The sequence below is a fragment of the Lipotes vexillifer genome, unplaced genomic scaffold (assembly GCF_000442215.2).
Source record: "Lipotes vexillifer unplaced genomic scaffold, Lipotes_vexillifer_v1.1 scaffold1442, whole genome shotgun sequence".
NCBI lineage: Eukaryota > Metazoa > Chordata > Mammalia > Artiodactyla > Lipotidae > Lipotes > Lipotes vexillifer.
The window spans coordinates 2,547,291-2,557,950 of record NW_006797379.1 but is presented as its reverse complement, the minus strand read 5'-3'; the positions used below and the strand labels follow the sequence as shown (position 1 = coordinate 2,557,950).

At 44.4% G+C, this 10,660-nt stretch overlaps 1 protein-coding gene across 1 annotated transcript in view; it reads right to left on the bottom strand.

Annotated features, from left to right (window-relative positions):
• Window positions 1–10,660, bottom strand: part of PHKA2 (phosphorylase kinase regulatory subunit alpha 2) — an 82,129-nt gene that overhangs the window by 30,558 nt on the left and 40,911 nt on the right. Inside the window, exons 8-11 of the mRNA XM_007469325.1 lie at window positions 8,760–8,906; window positions 7,216–7,269; window positions 6,492–6,614; window positions 2,536–2,631 (exon numbers count right to left, since the gene is read on the bottom strand). Of these exons, the coding sequence (XP_007469387.1) occupies window positions 2,536–2,631; window positions 6,492–6,614; window positions 7,216–7,269; window positions 8,760–8,906 (420 nt within the window). The remainder of the gene's footprint in view (window positions 1–2,535; window positions 2,632–6,491; window positions 6,615–7,215; window positions 7,270–8,759; window positions 8,907–10,660) is intronic.

Here is a 10,660-nt window from a genome sequence, read left to right as displayed (position 1 = left end):
GAAAGAGTCGATGCAAAGAACAGAAGGTAGACAAGATATCTGGGTCAAAAGACAGCTTGGCTCTGCCCTCCTCCCACCCATTGCTGGCTCCTGCCTCCCCATGGAGGTATGTGTCTCCCCCTCTCCACCTCAGTCCTTCTAATCTGCTTGCAGGTCCTCTAATGCACCAAGCCTTTGCCGCTGGCAGTCCTCTGTCTGCCCTCCATCCCATGGATTCGCTCCTCCAACCCCCCTAGCCTGCAAGTTCGCAGAAGCAGAGCCGGTGTCGTGACCCCTCTGTACCCCAGTACCTAGCCTGCTGCCCAGCCCGGAGCAGCTGCTCCAAGCAAGTCTGCTGGGTATGCTTGCGTTAGTCTCGAGCTGTCCAATGGAGGCCCCGTGGGTGGTGGCGCCTTGCAAAAGCCTGTCCAGCTGAGGAAGTGAGTGACGCTGAAAGTCAGGCTGGATGGCGCCTTGGCTGTGGCCACTCCAAGGGTGAGGCTCTTTTTCTAATTTGCACAAAGGTGCCATATGGGTTGGGGTAGCCCTGTCTGTGGTGGTCTCTACATGTTACTGTGATGTGATGGGTGAACCTTCCCAGCTGTCATCCGGAACCAGCACAGATACAAACTGTGCTCAAAATAAAACAACGTTCAAAATCGGTGCCTAGCTCATGTGTAAACACACTGGATAAAGGAGGACACTGAAATGACAAGTATAAGCCCAAAGGTCAGTGTAGAGATCAGAAGAGAAAAGTTGCAGAGTAACCCTTTACAACATGTAGCCAGAACTGTTCACCAGAAAGAAAAGGAGAGTTTATAACACCTAGCAGTTACTACAGTCAGGAAATGTGCCTTTTAGTAGAACATGGATAGATGGTTATTCTCTATCATAAAATAGGTAAAATACCCCTGAAGCTATTTATTTTCCCTTGCTATGCTTTCAGGTTCCAAATTACGTCCCATTACTAACTTTGTTTTGTCAAGTGCCTCAATACTGGAAAAGAGGCAACCTGAACATGCAGTTCCTAGGAAGTAACTACCTAACCCCCACTGTCAGCTCCCGCCCCCCACCAACACATACACATCACACACAGTAAAATGAATACGTTTGCAGGAAACCCAGATTTCTAACAGTTAGAAAGAAAACAGCCCCTGCAGGCTCCATGGCCTGATCTGTACAGTGAGGGACTCTCCATCCCCTGGAAATGCACCACCCATTAGGAGGCAGTGTGGGGTTGTGAGGAGGCCCTGAACCTGGGGTCTGGTTCCAGGCACAGCCAAGTGCTGTCTGAGCTCTGCCTCTCTGAACTGAGGCAGATAATTTCAAAGGCCTTTGCCAGTCCCCTGACCCTATGCTTGTGGGCCTGATTCGACCACAAACTCGTAGACCCAAGCTGCTGTGTGACAGTAGGGTTACGCTCTAGTGCAGGCCCTGTCAACCGGGGGAAGGACACTGCTCTCTGAAAACTCTTCCTCCCCAAAATGCAATAATGAAGCTTTGAAGCAACAGGAACATTCAAAAGAGAAATAGCCTTGAATCGAGAATTCTTTTCTGCTAAACATGAGATATGTATGGGGAAATCTTCCCATTAAGATATATAGGTGCATCATAACCCAAGCTAGGAAAGTGGATAGAACAAAACTATCTTTGGGCATCTTCTTGGAACTGGCCAGTTTCCCTCTTCATGATATAGAATGGTTTCTAAGTGATTACTCAAGCTCTAGCTCAGGAACTGCTTGACTCAAAGGAAGAGATTCTCAGCTACCCTATACAGGCATACCTCGGCTCCAGACCACTGCAATAAAATGAATATAAAGGGAGTCACGCAAATTTTTTGGTTTCCCATTGCATATAAAAGTTATGTTCACACTATACTGTAATCTATTAAGTGTGAAATAGCATTTTGTCTAAAAGAAATGTACGTATCTTAATTTAAACATACTTTATTGCTAAAAAATACTAACCATCATCTGAACCTTCATCAAGTTCAGCAGTAGTAACATTAAAGATTACTGATCACACGTCACCATAACAAATATAGCAATAATGAAAAAGTTTCAAACGTTGTAAGAATTACCAAAACGTGACAGAGGCACGAAGTGAGCAAATGCTATTGGAAGAACTCAATTAAGGGGTGCCACAAACTTCAACTTGTTTAAAAAAAAACGCAGTTATCTGCGAGGTTGCAGTATAGCGAGGTATGCCTATACATCTCTCCCCCTCTCCCAGGGAGATTCTGTCTGGTTTCTTCTTCCCTGGAAATGTGTGAGAACATGGTGCCTAATAGTGTTTTGTGCTTTTTAGGGCCTGTGTGGCCTTGGGCTCGGAGAAGGACAGGTATCCTCTGAAGGTCCTGAACTAACGCCTCCCTTGGGCACCAGCCAGGTCAAGCATGGCTCCAAAGCCGTAACTCGTGTGATAAACAGGAACACTACTGAAGGCTTTAGAAACCACTTCTCCTGGAGAAAAAGTGTTAGGTCTGAAGGGGGAATGAAAAATACCAAAATGCCAAGCACCATCTCACTTTGTATTAGATAAGCAGCACCTGGTTACCTTGTTAGGCGGGACGGCGTAGAGTTCAGGCATCAGGTGGATCCCGTTCTTGCCTCTGATTAATATTCCCTCCAGGGCCTCTCGGTATTCTTGGACCTGGAAAATAGCCCCATCCCCCACGGTAGGAAACAGCAGTGCAACACAGAAAAACAGCTCTCTTGGCAACAAACAGATCAGAAGTAGGACACAAGGCTAAGAAATGCACAAATACCTTCAGCTCAAGGACTGCAGGAGGAACCTGGACTCTTGCTGACAGCAAATGTTAGGAGGAGCTAAATGCGACTGGCCTTTTATGTGTTGTCTTTAATTCGTGATTTAAATACTTCACTCTTAACTTCTCACATATTTAAATTTTGTCTCACCAGCTAGACTATAAGCTTTATGGAGTGGAGGCCAGATCTTAAGCAGTGCATCCATTTCCACCTGTTGGTAGTTTTCCACTGAAGAAGCCCTCGTTCAAACATTTATTGCTCACGAAATATTTGCTGAACCAATAAGATGTGAAGAAAAGGAAGTGTAGGTACTATGATCCATGTACCCCAATTTTTAGGATGTGCTACTCAGTAAAAGCTGTTGATGCAAACATTTCTATTAAATTAAAAAGGCAGCGATAAAACCCTATACATTAAAAGGGAAATGGAGAGAAAAAAACCCCTAACAGCCACCCAGCTATTTGACACATTTCATCTTTGGAGAGCCCAGTCAAATGCCTTCCAGATCTCATTTTCTTTTCGTTTGAAATTTATGGACAGCAAAGCACGACAGGGTGCATCACTTTAAAATGGGACTGGGCAGCAAGTGGAAGAGACAGCACAAGGGACTAAGAAGTAAATTCTGTGAGACCTACAAAATAAGGTACTAAACAGGCTTTTCTGTCTCCTTAGTTTTTTGTTGTTGTTGTTGTTGTTTCTGATAATTTTCAAGCTTGCGCATAATTGAAATTCCAACTCAATCTTTTTGAGATCTTTCAGTCTTGGGATAAAAAGACAGAAAACGTTAAGAACCGAGATAATCACTAAAGCATAAGAGTGAGAATCAACAAAGAGGGAACATTAATATTTGAAGTTTACTGCCGCTTCTGAAACACCTCTGCATTCCTCAATAGAGGCAGCTTTCAAAAACTCAAACGAATCTTAGATTGCATATCCTACCCCAGAATATGTGATCTGAACAGATTAAAAAAACAGCAGTGTTTGAGTTTGTCAGCCCCATAAACTTCATGAGGACAGGTCTGTTCTGCTCACCAAAGTATGCACGGCAGCAAATGCTACAGAAATCTGTCTCGAACAAATGAATGCTGCATTAACAAATATTCACTGAGTACTTACTATGTACTAGGCATGGGGCATACACCAGTGAACTGGATAGAGACCACCTCCACCAGGGTCCTTTGACAACTAAGTGGGAAATACTGTTACAGGTGCCAAGCTGTTATAAGAACTGTGGGGCATATAAAAGGGGTACCTGACCCAGCTTTTAGGCTTTCTGAAAGAAGAGACACTTAAAACGAATCACGTGAAGGAGGGAGGGGAAGTTGGGGGTTGAAAGCATATCCTGGGCATTTGAGAGAAGGGGAGAGACAGCATGGCCTGCTCAAAGGACTGAAAAAGTTTCCACGTGCTTGGATTACAGAACTCAAGAAAGGAAATAAGTAACAAGAAATTGGGGGTGCACTGGTGAAAACGAGGGCCCGATCTTATGGGATCCTACAAAACGTGTGAAGAGCTTGTACCTCATCCCAAAAGCAGTCAGGAAGCCATTCAAAGCTTTTAAGCAAAGCAGTAGCATAATCTCTTTCTTAATAAGATCACTCTGGCAATGGTGTGGAGAAACAGCAGGAAGCGAGGCTGGGAGACCAGTTAGGAGGCTGATACACTAATTGAGACATTAGCTAAGAGTACCCTTAAGGACGGCAAAACCACAGCTGGTCTGAAAAGAACAGCAGCAACAACAAAACCTGTCTGTGGAAGACTGTTTGGTGGCCCCCGACGACCCCCTGCCTCCTAGTCCTCCAGCCTTTATGTAGGGCTCTCCCCTTGAATGACTTACGATAAAAGGCCCTCATATGTAACATACTGGGTTAGGCTAATCAACAGAGAATTACCTGTCACCTGTTTTATCCTAAGCCGAAATTTGGTCCTCTCCTTGTGTCCTCAGATTAAAAAAAAAAAAAATGACCCTGGCATCTACCCTTGTCAAGGTTCTACATGGCCAGGATATTATAGAAACCATACTTAACTTTTCCCAGCCTGTGTCCCTTCCATATTTAATATCTAATTGTTTCAGCCAAACTGATAATGATCAAGACACTCCAATATGGAAAAAGGTAAGACACTTGATCCCTGGCTTATCCTATATAAAATCCCTAAAAATAAGAGCCTAAGTTTTAACAATGTCTGGCATTCTATGTGCCCCCTCAGGCTACATCTTTGTCTATGGTTTACCAACCTTGGGCCTATGAATGCCTTGACAGCTGGCACATAGGTGGTATTTGTTTATTAGGATCAAAATGTTAACTTGAAACTAGCAACAAGCGAATATTTTCAAATGAGTGCTAAACAGTTTCATTTCACAAGCCCTAGTTGGGTCTATGCCCCTTATCGGCAGCAAGTATCCAGAGTGGTAATCGCCCTTCTGCCCTTAAGATGGAGGAACGATCAAAAGATGGGGGGGGGGGGGGGCTGTCCTGGGGGGTGCAGGGTGTTACCTTGGCTCCTATAGAAGTCTAGGTAAAATAGTTACATCCCAAAAGGCACAGAGAAAGACTGCAAGTTTCACCAAGGACTTTTGTTCCCTATGTCCAGATCTTTTACATCTATAAGCCTCTTGAGATGAATAGGGGAGGTTTGTGGACAAAAAAAAAAAAAAAAAAAAGATAGGGGGGACTGAAACCAAGCGTAATCATTAGTCAAATCCATTTTACCTGTAACCTGCCTTCACTAATCAAAGTCCTTTTAAGACCTCCAAGTCCTCCAAGCAGCACTTAGCCTGAATAATAAGATGTTTGCCCGAGTTGTTGTCTAGGAACTTGGAGTCAGCTGTGTCTGGTTCCAACTGAGCTGGTTAAGACTGGTTAGGACCACTGACCCTCCAATTGGGCATGCCCAAGTGTCCGCTGACCTTTTGGCATCAGAGGGCTGAAAACTCCACCCTCAGAGCATGCTAAGCACCTCCATTTTGGAACATGCAGAGAGCCCTGCAGCCTAGTTACACTTGGGCAGAATGACAATTACTGCACCTTTTTCCAATCACCTTTCCCCAGCCTCAGACCGCCCTGCTGCTTTATCCTTTATCCCATAAATACACTGAGCCCCTTACCTTCGCTCAGGTAGACCTGAGACTTTCTCCTTGCATGGCTACCTTGCGAATAAACCCTCTTTTTGCTGCAAACCTCAGCATCTCAGCGTTTTGGCTTGCTCGTTGCACTCTGGCAAAACAAACCTGGTTTGGCAACAATAGCCCTTAAACAAGAGAATGCAACAGATGTGACACTTTGCCAGTTCCAGGCCTAAACCTTAAGAAAGCTTGGCAGCTTTTGCTTTCGCATTCTGGGAGAAGATGACCACCATGTAAAAAGCTTAATTGTCCAGAGACTGCAATACTGTAAGAAGCTCAAGCTAGCTACGTGGAGAACTAAGGTCTGGGCCAACAAGCTGCCAACCAGGTGAGGGAGGCCATCTCGGATGTAGATCCTCCAGCCCCACTGAACCATCCCAGGTGACACTAGGTGAAGCAGAGAAAACCTGTCCCTGTTGAGCCTTGCCCAAATTGCAGAATAATAAGCAAACAAAATAGTTGTTGTTTTAATTCACTAAGTTTTAGGAAAGTTTGTTAAGCAGTGACAGATAACTGACACAGTGCCCTGAATTACTGCATAACCCTATGTTCTAATAATAATCAGCACACCAGTGGAATGAAAATGCTGATTACCAACACAACACCCAGCATTTTCTCACCTGAACAGCATCACCGTTGAAGACCCCATCTATTATGAAATAAGTCCAGAACACAGGCCATTCACATTCAATGTTTTCAAAGAGCTTGAGTTCAGCAGGGTCATAATGCAATCGGTTTGGGTCCTAGAACCAAACAGGTAAACCCTCTAAAAGGTAATGTCAGATTACATACATAATACCATTGTACCTCACTGGGTGTCCCTTGCTTTCTGATTCAATGCAGCTTTGAGGCTGGCATAATTAGGATTCTGCTATAATGGGGAGATGCTATTTTTGGCAGTTTTCCATGGTAAAGTTTCAGAAAAGTAAATCAAATGTACACAACACTCCTGGGTAGTTTATTATTTTAAGCTTACTATATCTCTATAAAAAATAAATAGCAATTTGCCTCTCAGTGCTGGGCAGACTATCTGTTTTATTGATATCATTATATCAGTCACTATGGCAAAGGAACCCAAGGAGACCACAGGTAGCCTTTTAAAAAAACGTGTGAGCCACAGAACTGTTTGTCCTTGTCTAAAAGCTGGTTTTAAACCACCAACTTGCTGTCCTCCAGATGATCTTACTATTCTATTGCCTAACTCCAGCTTGCTGACTCCAAAATTAAGACTTCCTTCCAATATTCCAACATGTAAGTTTTATAAGCAACAGAGGGAGAACACCACAGTGGCAACTTAGATATGAAGCAGTTAAGGAAACAGAAGAAACAATCTTTAAATACAACCTCTCTTGGGGTTTTATAACCATCTCGAAGGAAGCGACAGCATCCATAACGCCCCTAAGAAGATAAAGAAAAAAGATGCATTTGATGAAACAGAAGAATTTCTTTGCCTCTTTGATTCAAGTCAGCCCTTCACCCCCTTTCCCATGAATCTTTTAGTAACAAAATGGGTACCAAATGCTCTTTGCTATCAGTACAAAAACTTATTTTTAAGTAATAAGCAAAGTAAATTCAGGTTTGATCAGTGCTCGGAAGGGAATGCCAAAACCTTCCATTAGAGTGGCAGTCAGGGCTGAGAGATTAATTACCCATAGTTCACTGAATGACCATCCTTTCATTCTGATTTGCTGTATCGTGCAAAGATGCAAAGGGGCCCTTACTGCTTGGAGAAGCCACCAAGGCAGATACGTGGATTGACTGGACTGCTTCTACTGGGAAGACTGGAAAGCCACAGGACATTCCAGACTCCTCACAGTTAGGCTCTGGATGCAAAGAAGCCTGCACCTGGCAAGAAGTAGGTGAGGTAGGTGGTAGGGCTTCCTGTGGCTTAGGGCCATCGCTGCTGGTTTTCCTGCTGCAGGCTCCAGTGTTCCTCTCCAGCTTCTTGGGGGTCAGGAAAGAAGGACAGTGGCAGTGCTCTCTGAATCTGCCTCCCTAATTCCTGGATCGCAGTTTTGGGTGTCCATTGCCCAATTTCTTAAGTACGTGGCACTACTCTAGCACTGGCCATGGAGGCAGGCACACTCCTAGTGGCCAGCACTGTAGTGTTTGGGGCATCCTGGGAGGCCCGGTCTTGAACTGCTCCCCTTGAACCACTTCATTCCCGACATTAATTCCCTGCCTACTTCCACAAACTAAAGAGGTTCTGTTTTCTCCACTGGCCCCTGAGACAGTGCCTTCTTTTGGGGATATGGTTGGAGACCCTTTACCCCTTTGTTTCCAAAGGCTAAAAGCATTTTTCACCGCATCTAAGTAGGATCATCAACATGCAGATTTCAGTTTAGGAAACTTACATTCTTCAATCATTTTACTGATAACTTCAGTTGGCTGGAGTACTGAATAACCTTCTCAGTTTGGTGTAATGTTGTCATAGTTGCTGCATTTCACCTCGGAGCGGGGATTTTTTTAAACCTCAATTTAACTTTGGGAACTCCAAGTCCCCAGAAATTGTGTGTAAAGTTTCAGGATATTGGGACATGTACATTTTTTTCTGGCGGGGACTTTACCTTTCAAGAGATTCTTAAAAGAATCTGTCTGGGAATCTCTAAAGGGTTAAGAAGCTCTGCCTTAGAAGTACGGGAGTGATACGAATTGGGGTTTAAAGGTGCCAGCTTGAATTGAAGCTCTGCTACTTAGAAAGAGAACCAAGGCATTGATCACTCCAAGACTTATCCAGACTCAGCTTTGGAAACCTCAATCATGAGTCGACTTAGATACTGAGCGATTGACCTCATGCAGAACCGAGGCCTGGGTGAGCTGCTCCACGTCACTGTCTGAAAGGGGCACTTAACACAGGGCAGAAGGGCACCAGTGTGACTAATGCTTACCTGGAGCTTGGAAATAATTTCATTTTTGGTCACATTCACAAGGTTCACATCTTCCACTGCAAAGGCCGGGAAAGAAATAATGGAAAGAAGCCCAGCATCAATCTCTTTAGATGTCGATGCTCTTGGCAGCATGGAGAACAGAATAGACTGAACGAAAAACAAACAGGTGGCTTTAACCTCGGAAGCACTAATAGTTACATACAGTATCTAGAAACGACGACTTTACCCCAAGGGAACATTTGAATGAGTTTGCCAATTTTGAGTAGAGCTTTTTCCTACCAACATGGCCCCTGCTGGGCGACCTCGCCTACCCAGCCAATGCTTCCTGCTCCTTGCAGGAGAAAAGGAGGCTGGGGAGAGCAGTAGTATGCCTGGAGCCCGTGCTGAGAACTGTTTGTCTCCCTTCCTTTCGTGCCTTCTGTTGACTTCGCTGGGCCTTTAGGACATGCAGGGAAGGGACTAAGGACTACCTTGTCAGTAGGCTAGCGTGTCCTGGCTGTGAAGATAAGAGACAGAGAAGAACACACATATGGGACCAGGCCAGAAAAATGTCTGGCTTCTGTGGAATGTGACCAGTTGGACTTGGTGACCCAGGAACTACTTAAAGAAGTCAAATTCAAAAGACCACACAAACAGGCAAAATGGTTTAGTCAAAACAGAATTAGTTTAGGCCTAGAAAGAATGGGTTACTTAGTGGCACTATAATATGGCCTCAATTATAAGGTGGTTGGATTAGGTACTGTACACTAAAGGAAGGTGAAATTATAAAGAAAAGTTTGGGAAGGAAAGAGAGCTAACACTGAGATCTAACATGTACAGACATGGGACTAGACCCCTGCAAACATAAGCTTATTAAATCTTCTATATGAAGAAGGAATTCGAGAACTATGTCCAATTCACACGTGAGGACTGAGACACAGAGACTCATGCCTAAGTGCATGCAGCCAGTCTGCGACAGAGCTAGGATTCTAACCCAGGTCCAGCTGGCTACAGAGCTCATGCAATCTCTACTAGGGACTACACATCTATTAAGATGCATACCAGCTTGACTTTATTAAACCACACCCAAAGAAATAGCAGACTCCCCACTAGGGACTATATAATGGAGGGAAATGGAAAGAGCTAGAAGGAGTTAAATATGGGGGGGAGCCCTTCAGCTTCAGAACAAAGCTTCATTTTCTATAGCCAAATGACCCCCAAGCCCAGTTCTTTAACTAGTCACTCTCCCTCGGCTCTCTGCCTGAAACACACACTCCCACCGGAAGTGCTCTGCTTACAGGTTTTTATGTATCTCACTCCCACAGCCCTAGCACAGTACCTGGCATGCAGTAAGCCCTCACTAAATAAGAGTTTGCTGATGTGTCAGCAACTGGTGACCTACTGTCTGCTAAATGGAGTCCCCTAATCTGCATCAAATCACACCTTTCTCTGACCGGGATTTCAGGGAGATTTTACTAATTTGCCATTTCTCCCATATCATCTCTCCTCCACCATCCATTCTGCCCATTTCCACTCCCTCCCCAAGTGAACTGCGCCTGCTAGTCATCCAATTTGGGGACCTCATGAAATAAACCTGAGAGAAAACCACCTACATGCTCAAAAAACATAAAACCGATTTTGCCTCCCACGAAACAAGGCTGCCTTGATTATTGACTCCATATACAACATCATCACTGTGTCTTATGTTTGCACAGTACTTTCTGGTTTACAAAGTACTCTGACAAACTAAGTTGATTTACTCTGATCCTTGTGACCACCTTGTGCAGCAGGAGGAGGTCTCAGTATGCCCATTTTATGGATGAGGGAATTGAAACTCAAAGAAGCCAAGTACCATCAAGCTAGGAAGGTGAGGATCTGAACTGGAGCCCAAGTCTTCCACTTCATGAGTCTCTTTCTCTACT